Genomic DNA, 16161 nt, shown 5'->3' with positions numbered 1-16161 from the left:
TTTACTCTAGTTCTGATGGTTTTAAAGGACTTGTAGGCTCAGTCCTTTCAAATAACCTGGAGGTCTCGTCGCCAATACACAAAGCTTATTTTCTGAGAAGGATAAAGGGTACTCTGTAAAGTGAACTTAGGACTGTTGTCACTTCTCTAAAATTGATTTGGAAACCTTATAGATATCGTCAACTTTTTCATTGGCTCTTCACATGAAATTTTAAGAAATCTGACAATTTTAGAAGAAAAATGTTTCCAGTATTCTGTCTAGATACTGAATTAGATAAAACTTAAAAGTTCTTTAAAAAATGCTTATAGGATACAGATTGAAATAAGACTTATATAGGCTATCATAAATCTTTTTAATTGGATACTCAATTTTTGCTTAGAAATGACCACAGGTTTTTCGGATTATTGCCTAATGCATTATTGTGTGAGTGGAATTTTATAAGGGGATTCTGGTGTTTCCAGCTGACGGTTTTACAACTGTACTCTGCATATTCTTTAAAACTATTCTTAGGCTATCTGAATATTGCTTAATTTTTATCTTGGAATCATGCTAATCATCTTGTATATGAAATTCCAAGGCAGTAATAACTGGTTATGCCTTAGGCACTATAATTTAGTAAGACTAGCTTAGAGTTTTAAAAGCCCATTTCTAGTCTATCATGTTCACCTTTTCAATTGATTTTATTGCTTTTGTTTTCTAGGAGGCAGCCAAATATGACAAGAAGGTAATGGTCCTGGATTTTGTCACTCCAACCCCTCATGGAACTAGATGGGGTAAGCTTTAAAATATCTTAGAAGTGAATTTGTAAAAGCAGGGTTTTCCCTGGTATTGGCTTAAATGGCTCCTAAAGCCCAATTAAAAATTTAAAAATTAAAATAAGTATATATACATCTCTCTCATTTATGCTGTTAAAACGGATTCCAGTTAAATGTTGAAAATTTAGGGGTTTTTTGGCAGAGTCAAGATAATGTAAAACCTTATCCATAGCTATTATAATGATTTAAAGCTAAATATTTGAGTAACCTTGTAAAATTAGGGGCTTTATAACTGAAAGTTTAAAAACTTACCTGTGGATTTCTGTTCTAAAACCAGTTCCTACATTCAGCAAGAACTGGAATTAGATATTTTAATGAATAGCCCATGCTGCTTCTGAGTCTTGGTGAATTAAATGGTGAATTAAATAAATTACTCATTTATTCCACAAATATTAATTAAACACTTATTATGAACTCTAGGGCATTGGAGAATATAGCAGTGGACTCGGTAGACATGAAGTTCCTGCCCTTGTGGAGTTCACATGCTAGTGGGGAGACAAAAGATAAGCAAGAACTTTATGAATTCTAATAAGTGGTACTACAAAAAAGTATATGGTGGAAAAGAGAGGAACTAGGTAGAGGAAAGAGTTTAATTCTGAGAGAATTATCAGAGAAGGCCTCTGAAGAGGTGGCGTTTAGATGAGGCCAAAAGAGTAAGAAAGAACCAACCAACTATGCCAAGAGCTGAGGAAGAACCTTTCAAGGGACTTTTTTCAGTTTCTGTCACGGAATAGAACATACAAAGGCCCTGAGGCAGTTGGGAGTCCTTCATGAATTTAGCATGGATGGTACGAGCTGGAGCTAAGAATGGAGAGGAGGGCAGGTGTCAGGCTGTACTGGTCCTGGTAGGTCAAGATGAGGAATCTGGATCTAACGAGCATAGTAGGAAGCCTTTGAGAAGGGGATTGGTGTGATACATAAATCTTATCAAGACAGCTTAGCTTAAGAAGCAAGAAACAGGAACTCTGGATATGAGAGTGTCTTGAGTTTCTAATTGATTCAGCAAATATATATTAGGTGTCAGTTTGATATCAGTCACTGTTCTTGTATTGGGCATAGCTGCTCCCGCCTGTGGAGCTTAACAGTCCCTAGTCGCAGTCTGGAAGCATTCTCTTCAGAGGCTTATGTGAAGTCCACTACCATCTGGTCTGGCACTCCTTTACCATTTTCTCTTCCTCTCAGTCTGCCTACATTTTGTTTTATTTTTTTATTTTTTAATTTTTTTTAAAGATTTTATTTATTTATTTGACAGACAGAGATCACAAGTAGGCAGAGAGTCAGGCAGAGAGAGAGGAGGAAGCAGGCTCCCTGCTGAGCAGAGAGCCCGATGTGGGGCTCGATCCCAGGACCCTGAGATCATGACCTGAGCCGAAGGCAGAGGCTTTAACCCACTGAGCCACCCAGGCGCCCCTACATTTTGTTTTAATGCAGACAGTCTATCACCGTGTTCTTTAAGCTCAGAGGTGCTAAACCTTTGTTTGTTTGTTTTGGTTGTCATGAATCCTTTTGTGAGAATGCACAAAAGCTGTAGGCCACCTTTTTTTTTTTAAAATTATTTATTTATTTGTCAGAGAGGGAGAGAGAGAGTGTGCAGAAGCAGAGGGAGAAGCAGACTCCCCACTAAGCAAGGAGCCTGATGGGGGACTTGATCCTCGGACCCCTGAGATCGTGACCTGAGCCGAAGGCAGACGCTTAACTAACTGAGCTATCAGGAGTCCTGACCACCTTCTTTAAAAAAAAAAAAAAGCTTGCGTACACCAGATTTTACTTGAGTTCTAGACCCATGGCAGTCCAGCTGTGGCCAGCTTAACAATTTAGTTTTATTCATAGATTTAGTTTTATTCATAGATGTGGTAGTGAGTATAGGATTGTGCACCAAGTAGAATTTCAGTTTCTGGCATCTTTATCAGTAGTTAATTCTGAATCTTTGAAATATGTGGAAGTTGTCGTAATCTCATTTTTCTTGTGTTTTAGGATGTGTTACTGTGTTTGATATATAAGGCTCTCTGAGCTTAAAAATGCCATGAGTCTTAGGAATAAACTTGTAAAAACAGTATTGGCTACATTAAGCAAATAAATTATGACCTTTCATAGCATAGTAATAATTACTGACCTCTTTTTTGAAGGATTGTGATGCTCGATGTAAACTAATTTTCGATGTTGTTGCAGGTCTCGGAGGAACGTGTGTGAATGTGGGGTGCATACCTAAAAAACTGATGCACCAAGCGGCTTTGTTAGGACAGGCCCTGCAAGACTCTCGCACTTATGGTTGGAACACCGAAGAGACGGGTATGGCGGGAGAAGCTGCTCTTCTGTCTGTGCTTTGAGGGGTTTGAGCTGTGATCTTGCAAAGTACCCATCCATCTTTATGGGACTACAAAATGACCTGGAGTTTTTGTTGTTGATGGTTTTTATGTATAAAATTACTGTAGTTACTCGGTGTCAGATAGCTGCCTAGCGGTTGTGGTAAGAACAGATACTGTACTTGGAGTGCCTTTCTGTAATAGAAAACCAGAATGTTTCAGATAAATTCTTTATTTTTATTATTATTATTTTTAAGTAATCTCTTTGCCCAGTGTAGGGCTTGAATTCGTGACCCCAAGATCAAGAGTCATACACTCTGCTGCCTGAGCTAGCCAGGTGCCCCTCAAATAAATTCTTATATAGAGAGTTTCATAAAGAGTGTAAGTATTTGCTTGCCTCTGAAGTTTGATTTTTCTCTCTCCAAAGAAATCCGTTCATGAGCTGATGTTTTGGGAGCGGGGGGGGACCATTTATCTGGAGAGAAAGAGATGGTTAGTCTTTGTTGTAAAACATCTAGAGTACCCTGGCAACCCTAGGAAAGTTGAAGAGAAATTGCTGCCTTGGAAAGTAGATTGCATTATCTGATAGAAGAAAATGAGGTTGACATGGCTGCATAGTTGATGAATATCCTAGATCACCATGTCCTTGAAGAGGGAAACTTCAGCCTTATCAGATATTAGTTTTTTTTTTGTTGTTGTTAAAGGTTTTATTTATTCCTTCGGGAGAGAGAGAAAGCACAGGGAGAGAGAGAAGCAGGCTCCCCATTAAGCTGGGAGCTGGACGTGGGGCTGCATCCCAATATGGGGCTCGATCCTGGGATCTGGAAATCATGACCTGAGCTGAAGGCAGATGCTCAACCAACTGAGCCACCCAGATGCCCCCGATACTAGTTTTAAGATCTTCAGGGTATGGGACATTTGCTAGCGTAATTTATTTTGTAGCTTTTCTGAGTTTTGATTAATAGTTTATTAAATACTAAAATAAGGCATAAATACATGCTTTGAAACATTTTGCCCCTAACTCAGATTAGTTCTGCTTCCTCTGTTTCATGCCTTTACTTCCTGTTTGAAGTACTTTTCTTTTCTTTTTTAAGATTTTCTCTATTTATTTGACAGACAGATCACAAGTAGGCAGAGAGACAGGCAGAGAGAAAGGAAAGGAAGCAGGTTCCTCACTGAGCCCGAAGTGGGGCCCAGGACCTGGGATCATGACCTGAGCTGAAGGCAGAGGATTTAACCCACTGAGCCACCCAGGTGCCCCAAAATCAACAGTACTTTTTTCTCCAAGTCTGGAGTCTTAGAGAATCAGTTACTTTAAAAGTGTTCTTATTCTGGGTCGTCTCTTTCCTCAAATCCTTACAAGGCTATTCTCTGTCCATGACCTTTGGGGTCTGAGGCTGGTACTAAGAGTGTCATTATTTATTTCTGAGGTGTCTTGCCTCATGTCCTTTCCTCTTGGCCAACAAAAAGGGCAGTCGAGGTGACACTTTTGACCTACGGAATATCAATTTAACACATAATCTAGTCCACCTCTAGTCCCACCTCTGCCCCCCCCCACCCCCCCAAGTTATTTACTCCTGTGTCTGCATGTCTCCCCACTGAGTCTGCCATTCATACACTCTGCCCTTCCTGGAGACCTCCTTTTAATGTACCTGGTTAACAAGAGGTCTCCCTATAGTTAGTGTATTAGACTTCTTCATAGACGTTTTAGAAATTCTACTAGTGTAGTTACATAATACTGCTATTGAGCGGCCACTGTTTGCAGTGCAGTCTGTGCTGGGGAAATACAGAGATGAGTAATACAAATTGTAAAGGTGTGCAGATTCCACTAATGGCTGATGCGCTAATATCATTGAGAGGCAGACCACGTTCCCTGGAAGCCCAAGGTAGAATTGGTGACATTAGTTAAGTGGGGACACACAGACTTTGCCAGTATTCTGGGTCCCTTGGGTTAAGAGCTTGCTTCACCCAGCCCTCCTGGTACGTTAAAATGTAGCTTATTGTAGTAGGTAGGCGTGGGCACAACTTGTCTTTAGCCATTCACTGCGTGAGGATTGAGTACAGCAGTGTGGTTCAGATAGCTGCGACTCATCACACAATTTCTGTCCCTTCCTCTGGACTTGCTGCTTTTAATTCTTCCATTCAGTTTCTATAAATTGGAGTAGACTCTGCCAAGCACTTGGTTCTTTGTTTAATGGGATGTAGAAAAATATTTACAGACATTATAGGAAGTTGTATATTTGAACCAAGTTAGTTCCCTCTTAAAGAGGATATGTAACAAGGATATTCATCTGAAAAAGTCTAGAATTTTTTGGAAAAGGTAAAGTTGTTCCAAGCAAATTTTGATTGATGCAGTTTTATTATTTCCATATACTGTCATCTGTACTGAATGCATCTGTCTCTTAAATCTAGGTAAATAACAGTGCTGTATAACTCAGTCACACAATTTTTATTCATATAGTGATCTAGTACTTAAATTTGGTGTGTTGTACTAACTGCTGTTAGCTTTAAGCTATTCATTCTCAGGAAATTAAAGTCAGGGAAACAGAATTGCTTGAATTAGAAACATAGAAGTGTATAGTGAGTCTTCAGAGTCTTAAAAAGTGTTAAATACAGGCCTCTGCTGAATGTGAAGTTTTATTAACAGGGCCAACTAAGTATAATTCTAATAAATTCAGTAATCAGGTGGGTGGTGAAATAGAATTTGGTGAATTGACTGCTCTTTCCAGCAGAAGAATATTTCTGTCACTGTCGGGTGACAATAAACACTAGCTATGCTTATTTATGTTGAGTTTATTTCTAAATTATATAACAAACAACTAATGAATGTGTAGCCACTTGGCTAATAAAGAGCCACTACTACTATCACAGTCTAGGGCGAGACATTGACCAGGCAAAGCCCCTTGAGTATTAATGGGGTTTTAAGACTTGGACCAAATCCTAGTCTGTCTTTAAAAAAATTATTTGTTCAACTAAATTAACAGTTTTACCTTTGTGCTTCTTCCCTTTTTCCAGGTTTTAGTGTTAGAAATACATAATTTTGGGGGTGCCTGGATGGCTCAGTGGATTAAGCCGCTGCCTTCGGCTCAGGTCATGATCTCAGGGTCCTGGGATCGAGTCCCACATCAGGCTCTCTGCTTGGCAGGGAGCCTGCTTCCCTTCCTCTTCTCTCTCTGCCTGCCTCTCTGTCTACTTGTGATCTCTCTCTGTCAAATAAATAAATAAAAATCTTAAAAAAAAAAAAAAAGAAATACATAATTTTCTCTTTTTATACGTTCCTCCTCTTACATTTGCTGGCAGCAGCAATCCCAAAGGTTTCGATGAGAGCTGTTCCATGTATTTAAATCCCTTCACTCTTCCTAAATGGAAACTTCATTGTTTGTTTACTGTGTTATCTTCCATTTTTCTCTTTAGTCTTGAGATTTCTGAAGCTAGCTGTGGCCTAGCAGAGACCCAGGCTGGGCTTGGTGGGAAAGGTCTGCCGTGTCTGTCAGGACCCACCACTGAGGGAGCAGCTGCCACCTCCCTCCTTTTAAAGTGGTTGTAATGAGGAGTACAGTGGATTTAGACAAATGTCACTTTATATCATTAGGTCTTAGAGCAAGAAGGAAGTTGGCAGTGTATTTTTCAAATGAGAAACTCCTAGAGACTGCTGATCCCTGTTCCCAAAGATGAAGCATGAAGGCTTAGTTTGCCTTTTTTTTTTTTTTTTAAAGATTTTATTTATTTATTTGACAGAGATCACAGTAGGCAGAGAGGCAGGCAGAGAGAGAGGGGGAAGCAGGCTCCCCGCCGAGATTTATTTATTTATTTGACAGAGATCATAAGTAGGCAGAGAGGCAGGCGGGGGTGGGGAGCTGGGGAGGGGAGGAGGGAAGCAGGCTTCCTGATGAGCAGAGAGCCCAATGCGGGGCTGGATCCCAGGACCCTGGGATCATGATCTGAGCTGAAGGCAGAGGCTCAACCCACTGAGCCACCCAGGCACCCCTTAGTTTGCATTTTTTAAATAGAAACATGTCTAATCTCATGTCCTTGACCAAATAACAGTGCTCCAGTGTTCTAGGAAGGTTGTCTTCTCTGACACTGTAGATAGCTCTAGGCATGGTGAAGGAAAAGAGGGGGCTGGGCCAGGCAGCAGAACTGAATCTGACTGTGACAGGGGGAGTGACACATGTAGGACTCAGCTGTGATCTGTTCTTTTTCTAAAGCTCCAAACTCAGATTGTACAAAGAAAGTCTCAAGCCTTAAAAAAAAATTACTAGAGCTCAGTCATGTAAACTGGGTGAATTGATCCTTTCTGGAAGATTTGTTTGCTTTATATTTTTTAGATTTATCAATTTGAGTTCTCTTCCCTGTGTTCAGGAATTAAATATGCTTTTAAAAAATTAAGTATTACAAAGAAAGCAAGATCATTGTGCGGTTACAGGATCGATTCTTCTTAGACACACCTGATGTTTCACATATAGTGTATCTGTGGCTGCCACTGAATCAGTGTGTGGCCTTTGGTAGATCATCCATCCTTGATATCCCTGTGTATATCATGGAAGTAATCTGTACCTCTTATGTGTTCTGAAGTTCAAGTAAGTAGGTACACTGAAGATGTTAAAGATACCACAAGTTCAGTTAGTCTGATTACTCTTGTTGAAGTTAAGAGTGTGGCCCAGCTTTCTTTAATAGGATATGGTCAGATCAGAAGCAACAGACAGCTGGCTCTAAGATCCAGCTGCTGTGGTGGTCATTAATGTCACACACAAGTAAATTACATGCCTTATCTGCTCAGCGAGAATCTATATTGCAGAAGCTTAGCATTGGGTTATAACTGGTAGACCAAGCTGGCTGAATCTGGAGACAGAGGAGAAAGCTGGACTGTACTGGCAGGTGGGATGGGTGGGGAAGTGGAGTATCCAGGTAGTGTTTGGGAATTCAAGGAGGTGGTGGATTTGGGGTGTTACCAGAAGGCAGTGTGGCTCTAGAGAACTAGGGTTCCAGGTGTGTTACCCTCCATAGTCCAGCAAGGATCCATTTACCACCAGTAGTTTCATAAAGTAAGAATTTGAATTTTACAAGACAGAAACTTAATTCTCAGAACGAAATGCAAGATCAGGACCATAGGAGCAGCTAGAGTTTCCCAATGCTGAATCCCAAACTGAGTGGCTGGAAGTTCTGAGTTCCTTCTGCCTGAGCATAATCACACTAGAGACTGGGGGTGAGGGTAACTGCCTACTATACCAGAGGATAAAGAAAGAACTTCGGGGGGCGCCTGGGTGGCTCAGTGGGTTAAGCCACTGCCTTCGGCTCAGGTCATGATCTCAGGGTCCTGGGATCGAGTCCCGCATCGGGCTCTCTGCTCAGCAGGGAGCCTGCTTCCCTCTCTCTCTCTCTGCCTGCCTCTCAGTCTACTTGTGATTTCTCTCTGTCAAATAAATAAATAAAAATCTTTAAAAAAAAAAAAAAAAAAAGAAAGAAAGAACTTCGGTAGAAAAGAGGGTTTGAGGAATATGAAAATTAGGTGGGGCTTGATAACCACAAAGGAAAGCTTTAACAGAATTAGGTTGGGATAGGTCTAATTGTCAAACTTGAATTTTGAAATAGTTGACTTTTTTGATGCTATTATTTAATTTCAGCTATGTCTTAAACTTAGAATATAGTATCTACTGATGAATGAGCAGAGTATAGTCCATTTAATAGTTCTGTGATTGTGAAATTTCAGAAGTGAATCAATCCTACCTGTGGTCTGGTTCATTATTTCTCCATGGGGGCATTATTGGCATGTTGGGCTGGACCCCTCCTAATTGTAAGAAACTGTAGTGAAGGATATTTTGCATTAGTGGCCTTTGGTCATTCCTAAATCACTATAACAGCCAAACATATCACCAATAAAGTATTTGGGATTTGCTTAAAATAGTCTAGCGAAGGGGCACCCGGGTGGCTTCAGTGGGTCTGATTTTGGCTCAGATCATGATCTCAGGGTCCTGGGATTCAGCTCCATGTCAGCCTCTGTGCTCAGCTGGGAGTCTCTTTCTCCCTCTCCCTCTTTTTCTGCTCCTCCCCTTGCTCATGCACACACGTGCACACACTCAAGTAAAATCTTAAATATTCTAGTGAAAAGGAGGGGTATATGAAATGAAATTGGCAAAATGTTGGTAGTTGTTTCAGCTAAATGGTTGGCCTAGTGAGTTATGCTATTCTATTCCATTCCCGGGGGAGGGAGCAAAAGTGAATCTTGTCTTTTCTCTTTTAGTGTTGGTAGACGGAGGCCAGCTGGGTGGGTTGGCAGGGCTCCCTCAGCACTCCCCAGCCCCGCCTTCCAGCACACCATCCTCTCAGCATTGCAACCACAGTGGGTTCTGTAGTCACTGTCTGTTTTCATTGATGTCTCAAAGTCTAACGTTTTGATTCTATGAATTGAATATCGACGATCTATTCTCTGGGAGGCCATAGACCAGTTTTGGTGTTGTCATTTCCAGATCTAGAGGCTGGCCATCGGGTGGCATAGACTTGGTTCACAGCTTCCTATGTGGCCAAGCTACTTACTAACCCTGAGTCTTAAGATTCAGACTTCTCATTTCCATGGCAGATCTTTCAGTATATGTTGATTCTCTTTTCCTTCCTTGCAGACCACAGTTTTCCTAGGACCTGCCTTTGTCCTATCACTGAGTATATTTTATCTGTACCCTGTTTTTTTCTAGTTATTGATAAGTTACTAATGAGTGAGTGAGTGATTTTTATCCATTGAAATTTAATATATTAGTGCCTGACTCAAAGGATTCATTTTTTTAAAAAAGATTTATTCCAGAGAGAGAGAGAGAGAAAGCGTGTATACACAAAGGAGGGCAAAGGGAGAGAGAGAATCTGGAGCAGACTCGCCACTGAGTGTGGAGCCCGACGCAGGGCTCGATCTCATGGTCAGACCATGACCTGAGCCCAGATCATGAGTCGGATGCCCAACTGACTGAGTCACCCAGGCGCCCCTCAAAGGATTCATTTTATGATAGAATTAAAAAATCTTCCATCTTTGGTGAAAGGGGGATTTGGGGGACAGTGAGGCAGTCTTAATACTCTGTCTAGATCGAGGGTCAGCAAACTTTTTATGTAAAGGGCCAGATAGTAAATCTTCCAGGTTTCACAGGCACAATGATCCCTGTCACAACTACTCAGCTCTGCTGTTGTGGCACGAAAGCAGCCCTAGATGGTGTATGTAAGTAAGTGGTCGCAAGTGTATAAATTTTATTAAAAAGGTGATGGGCTACATTTGGCAGTGGGGCCTTAGTTGGCCTTGGGGTTTTTAAAAAATATTTTTATTAATATATTTTTATAAGTATTTTTAATAAATAATAAAAAAAAAGATTTTTATTTATTTATTTGTCAGGAGGATTGAGAGAGCACAAGCAGGGGAGTGGGCAGAGGGAGAAGCACGCTCCTTGCTGCGCAGGGAGCCCAATGTGAGACTCCATCCCAGAACCTCGGGGTCATGACCTGAGCCGAAGACAGATACCCAACCGACTGAGCCACCCAGGCATCCCTTTAGTTGGCCTTTATTTGCTGGCCTTCTGGTCTAGACTGTTACCAGTTTACTAACTCCAAATCTGGCTACATCAGGATCCCTTGGGGATTGTTAAAATACAGAATCCCAGGCTTTACCACACCTCATTATCCCAGCAGTCAGTATTTAACAATCAAAGTAAAATTTCCTGTTCATTTCTGAAAAATAAAAAAAGTTTGTGCCTAGTTATTTTAGTTTTAAGAATTGGGGCGCCTGGGTGGCTCAGTGGGTTAAGCCGCTGCCTTCGGCTCAGGTCATGATCTCAGGGTCCTGGGATCGAGTCCCACATCGGGCTCTCTGCTCGGCAGGGAGCCTGCTTCCTCCTCTCTCTCTCTTTCTGCCTGCCTCTCTGCCTACTTGTGGTCTCTCTCTGTCAAATAAATAAATAAAATCTCTAAAAAAAAAAAAAAAGAATTGTCAGGAAGCCTTACATGATGAATTATTTGGTAGTGTTCTAAAAAGGAAAGAATAACTGCGCATGAAAAAGTTGTTTATATGCTTGGAATGAAGGACCCTGCTCTTAGACTAAAAGCTCTGCTCTTTGTATTCCACGTGAATAGTTACTGGATAATGGTCTTTGCCTGGCAGTTGAAAAGCTAAAAACATTTCTTCTTCTTTTCTTGTGCAGTTAAACATGACTGGAATAAAATGACAGAAGCCGTACAGAACCACATTGGCTCTCTGAACTGGGGCTACCGGGTAGCTCTGAGGGAGAAGAAAGTCACCTATGAGAATGCCTATGGGCAGTTTGTGGGTCCTCACAGGATTAAGGTAATTGTGTGATAGGTTGGGGGTAGGGGAGGAAAAGAGGAAGTGATTCTCTTAATAGAAGGAAAAGCCATTGTGACCCAAACTGTCCAGTTTGGCGATTTTGCAGTCCCGTCTTACAGGCCTTTCTCTTGTGGGGTGGTAATGTGACCGTACTGGGTTTGGGGCCAGATTGCCTGGATTTGAGTCTTTGCTCTGCCATTTAATAGATTTTATGATTTTGAACTAGTCTGTTAACTACTCAGACCCTCAACATCTTACATATTACCAAATTTTTATGAAGATCAAATTGGATAATGTGAATGGCCTTTGTTAACTATCAAGTCTACAGTTCTGATGAGTAATAACTTACTAAAAGTTGACATTGGTTTTTTTGTAGGCAACAAATAACAAAGGCAAAGAAAAAATTTATTCAGCGGAGCGATTTCTCATTGCTACCGGTGAGAGGCCACGTTACTTGGGCATCCCTGGTGACAGAGAGTACTGCATCAGCAGGTAAGAGAAGCCCATTGCAGATTTATGCTTTTCAGGTTTTTTTCTTCAAACCCATTCAGTCCATTGCTAGAACTTCAGAGTGTTTTGTCACATTTCTGCCCAAAGGGATAGGGCATTGGGAAAAAGAGAAGGGAAAAATTACTTTATGCGAGAGAACATTTTAAGAATTCAGGACTGTAAACATTGGTCTTCTTACCACTCAGTTAACATCACTGCTGACATACAGATTTATGTTGGAATGTACACATGTGTGAGTGTATATCAGACATGTCTAACATTTTTTTTTAAAGATTTTATTTATTTATTTGACAGACAGAGATAACAGGTAGGCAGAGAGGCGGCAGAGAGAGAAAGAGAGGGGGAAGCAGGCTCCCTGTTGAGCAGAGAGCCCAATGCAGGGCTCAACCCCAGGACCCTGAGATCATGACCTGAGCCGAAGGCAGAGGCTTTAACCCACTGAGCCACCCAGGCGCCCAGAAATGTCTAACATTTAAAACTAGATGGATATTCGTGTGGATGCTAAAACAGTGATGGATGGCAGACCATATAGAACCCTAGGCCCTTCTCCTTGCTGTTGTGTCGCGTGGGCACAATGTCAGTGCAGTTGGCCTTCTGAAATAAGTGAGTCAAGCAAGATTTGACTGTGTGATTTATTTTGCTCACCGGGTGATCATATGGTGACCTAACAGTTCACATTAGGAGTTCAATAAGGAATTTCACATTACAACAACATTAAGACAGGTTGTTGATAAATATGTCCTCTTGGGTGCTTTTTGCCCAGGAGTTCCTGATTATATTATAAATTATTCTTTTGGGGCCCTTTTTTGGGGGGGAGAAGATATAATTCTTTCCCTTGTGCTTCATGTAGGGGCAGCTCCAATGGCAACAGTTCTCTTTGTTGTCTTAGATAGCTTCCTTTCTCCTACTTAAAAAAATTAAAAAAAAAAAACCTCATTTACTAACAATGCCTTTCTGATCTCTCTCATGTCTTGTATATTCTTCACTTGACTAAAAGACTTTGTCAGGTTTTACTTTTTTTTTTTTTTAATAAGATTATTTATTTATTTATTTGACAGAAAAAGAGAGAGAGAGAGATTGATCACAGGTAGGCAGAGAGGAGGCAGGCAGAGAGAGAGGGAGAAGCCGGCTCCCTGCTGAGCAGAGAGCCTGATGTGGGGCTCGATCCCAGGACCCTGAGATCATGACCTGAGCCGAAGGCAGAGGCTTAACCCACTGAGCCACCCAGGCGCCCCTAGGTTTTACTTTTTATAGTTGGTTTTTATTTTACAATACATTTATATTGGAAGTTTTCTTCTACTCTTCTCTAATCTTGATAATTGGTGTTCCAGATAAGAAGAAGTATCACAGATTTGCCGCATCAGAGAGAGCTTTGTGGTGCTGAGATGAGGGATGGGGGTGTTGGGTTTGTAAATATACATACTAAAACACTTTAGTGGAGAATTACTCTAAACAAGTTTAAAATTATTTTGTTTGGCCGTGAATTATACAGTTGGCTGTGTTTGGCCATGGGCACTTGAGCTACTCCCAAAGCAGCTGAGTAGCAAGAGAGGGACAGTGTCTAAGGCCTTGTAAACACTTTTCATATATTATATATGTAGCTGATTGAATGTTTTTAATCTTAAAAGTGTATTGTTCTTAAGAAACCAAAAATTTTACTTTGATGTAGTCATTACTCACATATGAACATTTTTAATTTCTTTCTTTTTTTCCTTTTTTTTTTTTTTTTTTAATTGCTTTTCAGTGATGATCTTTTCTCCTTACCTTATTGCCCGGGTAAGACGCTGGTGGTTGGAGCATCCTATGTTGCCCTCGAATGCGCTGGATTTCTTGCTGGCATTGGCTTAGATGTTACTGTTATGGTCCGATCCATTCTTCTTAGAGGATTTGACCAGGACATGGCCAACAAAATTGGTGAACATATGGAAGAACATGGTGTCAAGTTTATCAAACAATTTGTACCAATAAAAGTAAGTGGAGTTCCTGGTAGGTTTGTTGGTTTTATAGTTATGTTTAAAAGGCAGGACAGAGAGTGTTGGGGTTGGTGATGGGAGCTTTTCTTTCAGCATTATAAACCGTTGGCAATGCTGCAGTGCCTCACCGGTGGTATTGGTATATGAACTTGGACCTGCTACTGCCTAAACAGTTTTGTTCTTAGCTCCAAGTTAATAATGTCAGTTGTCTTCTCAGCTTTCTTACCTTTGGTTCTCTTTTGTTTAATGCTTCCTTTCAGGCATCCCTTTAGGCATCCCTTTATGTTAATAGTTTTTGGTCTGTTATCCTTTGTTTCTCCATACACACCAGTGATTTAAATAAGAGTTCAAGACTGGACTGATTTTTAAATTTTTTTCATAAGACATTTGCCCTTGGTTTGCTATGTAGTCTACAGATGCACACTGTATTATTCTGGCTTCTCTGAGAATGATTATCTAATTTTGTTATATGGGCTGGCCTTTCTTGCTCATTTAATCTTCTTTCGAAAAGATTGAAAAAATATGCCAAGTTACACTGGGAGTTGTTACCATGACCACAGCTATTTTGATACATAGAAGTGACAGAATTAGTCACTTCTTGTATCTCAGACTGATAGATAAGTTTCTTTTAGAGCAGGTAAAGATGAGACTTGTGTTGACACAAGGTAAGGAACTTGAGCTGTTGTTTGTTCATGGGCTTAACTTAGATGCTTTGTAGGACCATTTTAAGGATCTTTTAATGTTGATGGGTAAAGTTTGAGCTTTGGGATGAGCACGACCCGTTTTCAGTGCTGTTCTGCCATTTTCTTGCCAGGTGACTTTGGTGAAATTCCTTAATCTCTCAGAGCTCCAGTTTCTTCTGTAAAATCAGGATGCTAAGAACCCCATCTCAGGGTTCCAGTGGAGATTGCATTAGGTGACTCTTAGAAAGTAATTAGAGCAGAACCTGGCACAGTAAATCTAAAATGAACTTATCTTCCAATATTATAATGAGGATTAAGTAGCAGATGTCCTGGAAGTAATCAGTACTTGATTACTAGAGTTGATTTTTAGGGAGTGGACGTAGATAAGCTATGTTTGCACTAGGACCGTGATTAGAAAGCAACAGCTGGACAAACACATTCCGATAGAAGAGTAGCCTCTTCCTATAATGTCTTTTAAAAATTCCAGTGTAGGGACGCCTGGGTGGCTCGGTTGGTTAAGCAGCTGCCTTCGGCTCACGTCATGATCCCAGCGTCCTGGGATCGAGTCCCGCATCAGGCTCCTTGCTTGGCAGGGAGCCTGCTTCTCCCTCTGCCTCTGCCTGCCACTCTGTCTGCCTGTGCTTGCTCTCGCTTCTCTCTCTATGACAAATAAATAAAATAAAAAAAAATCTTTAAAAAAAAAAAAAAATTCCAGTGTAGGGGTGCCTGGGTGGCTCAGTGGGTTAAAGCTTCTGCCTTGAGCTTGGGTCATGATCCCAGGGTCCTGGGATTGAGCCCCACATCGGGCTCTCTGCCTGCTTCCTCTCTCTGCCTGCCTCTCTGCCTACTTGTGATCTCTTTCAAAAAAATAAAATCTTAAAAAAAAATAAAATTCCAGTGTAGTTAGCATGCAGTGTTATATTAGTTTCAGGTGTGCAATACAGTGATTCAGCAATTCTGTACATTAATCAGCACTCATCATAGTGCCCTCCCTAATCCCCATCACTTACTTGACCCATCCCACTACCCACCTGCCCTCTGGGAACCATCTGTTTGTTCTATGTAGTTAAAAGAGTCTGTTTTTTTGGTTTGTGTCTCTTTTTTCTTTCATGTGTTTGTCTTGTTTCTTAAATTCCACATAGGAGTGAAATGGTACGGTATTTGTCTTTCTCTGACTTATTTTGCTTGGCATTATACTCTCTAGTTCCATCCATGTTGTTGCAAATGATAAGATTTCATTCTTTTTTTATGGCTGAGTGGTATTCCATTGTTTGTGTAAACTACATCTTTATTCATCTGCTAGTGGATACTTGGGGTGCTTCCGCAAGTTGGCTATTGGTAGACAGTGCTGCAATAAACATAGGGGTACCTATTTCCTTTTGATTTAATGTTTTCATGTTCTTTGGGTAAATACCTGGTAGTGCAATTACTAGATCATAGGGTAGTTCTAATTTTTTTTTTTTTTTAAGATTTTATTTATTTATCAGAGAGAGAGGGGGGGAGAGAGCGAGCACAGACAGAATGGCAGGCAGAGGCAGAGGGAGAAGCAGGCTCCCTGCTGAG

General features: G+C 40.8%; 1 protein-coding gene across 4 annotated transcripts in view; it reads left to right on the top strand.

Annotated features, from left to right (window-relative positions):
- Positions 1-16161, top strand: part of TXNRD1 (thioredoxin reductase 1) — a 127211-nt gene that overhangs the window by 78355 nt on the left and 32695 nt on the right. For all 4 annotated transcript variants that reach the window (XM_044226880.1, XM_044226879.1, XM_044226882.1 and 1 more), the window contains 5 exons: positions 701-773; positions 2985-3104; positions 11290-11432; positions 11809-11924; positions 13687-13912. In XM_044226880.1, the coding sequence (XP_044082815.1) occupies positions 701-773; positions 2985-3104; positions 11290-11432; positions 11809-11924; positions 13687-13912 (678 nt within the window). The remainder of the gene's footprint in view (positions 1-700; positions 774-2984; positions 3105-11289; positions 11433-11808; positions 11925-13686; positions 13913-16161) is intronic.

Source organism: Neovison vison, chromosome 12 (genome assembly GCF_020171115.1).
Source record: "Neovison vison isolate M4711 chromosome 12, ASM_NN_V1, whole genome shotgun sequence".
Classification (NCBI taxonomy): Eukaryota; Metazoa; Chordata; class Mammalia; order Carnivora; family Mustelidae; genus Neogale; species Neogale vison.
Note: the sequence above shows the minus strand (reverse complement) of the source record. Positions and strands in the feature narration are given on the sequence as shown.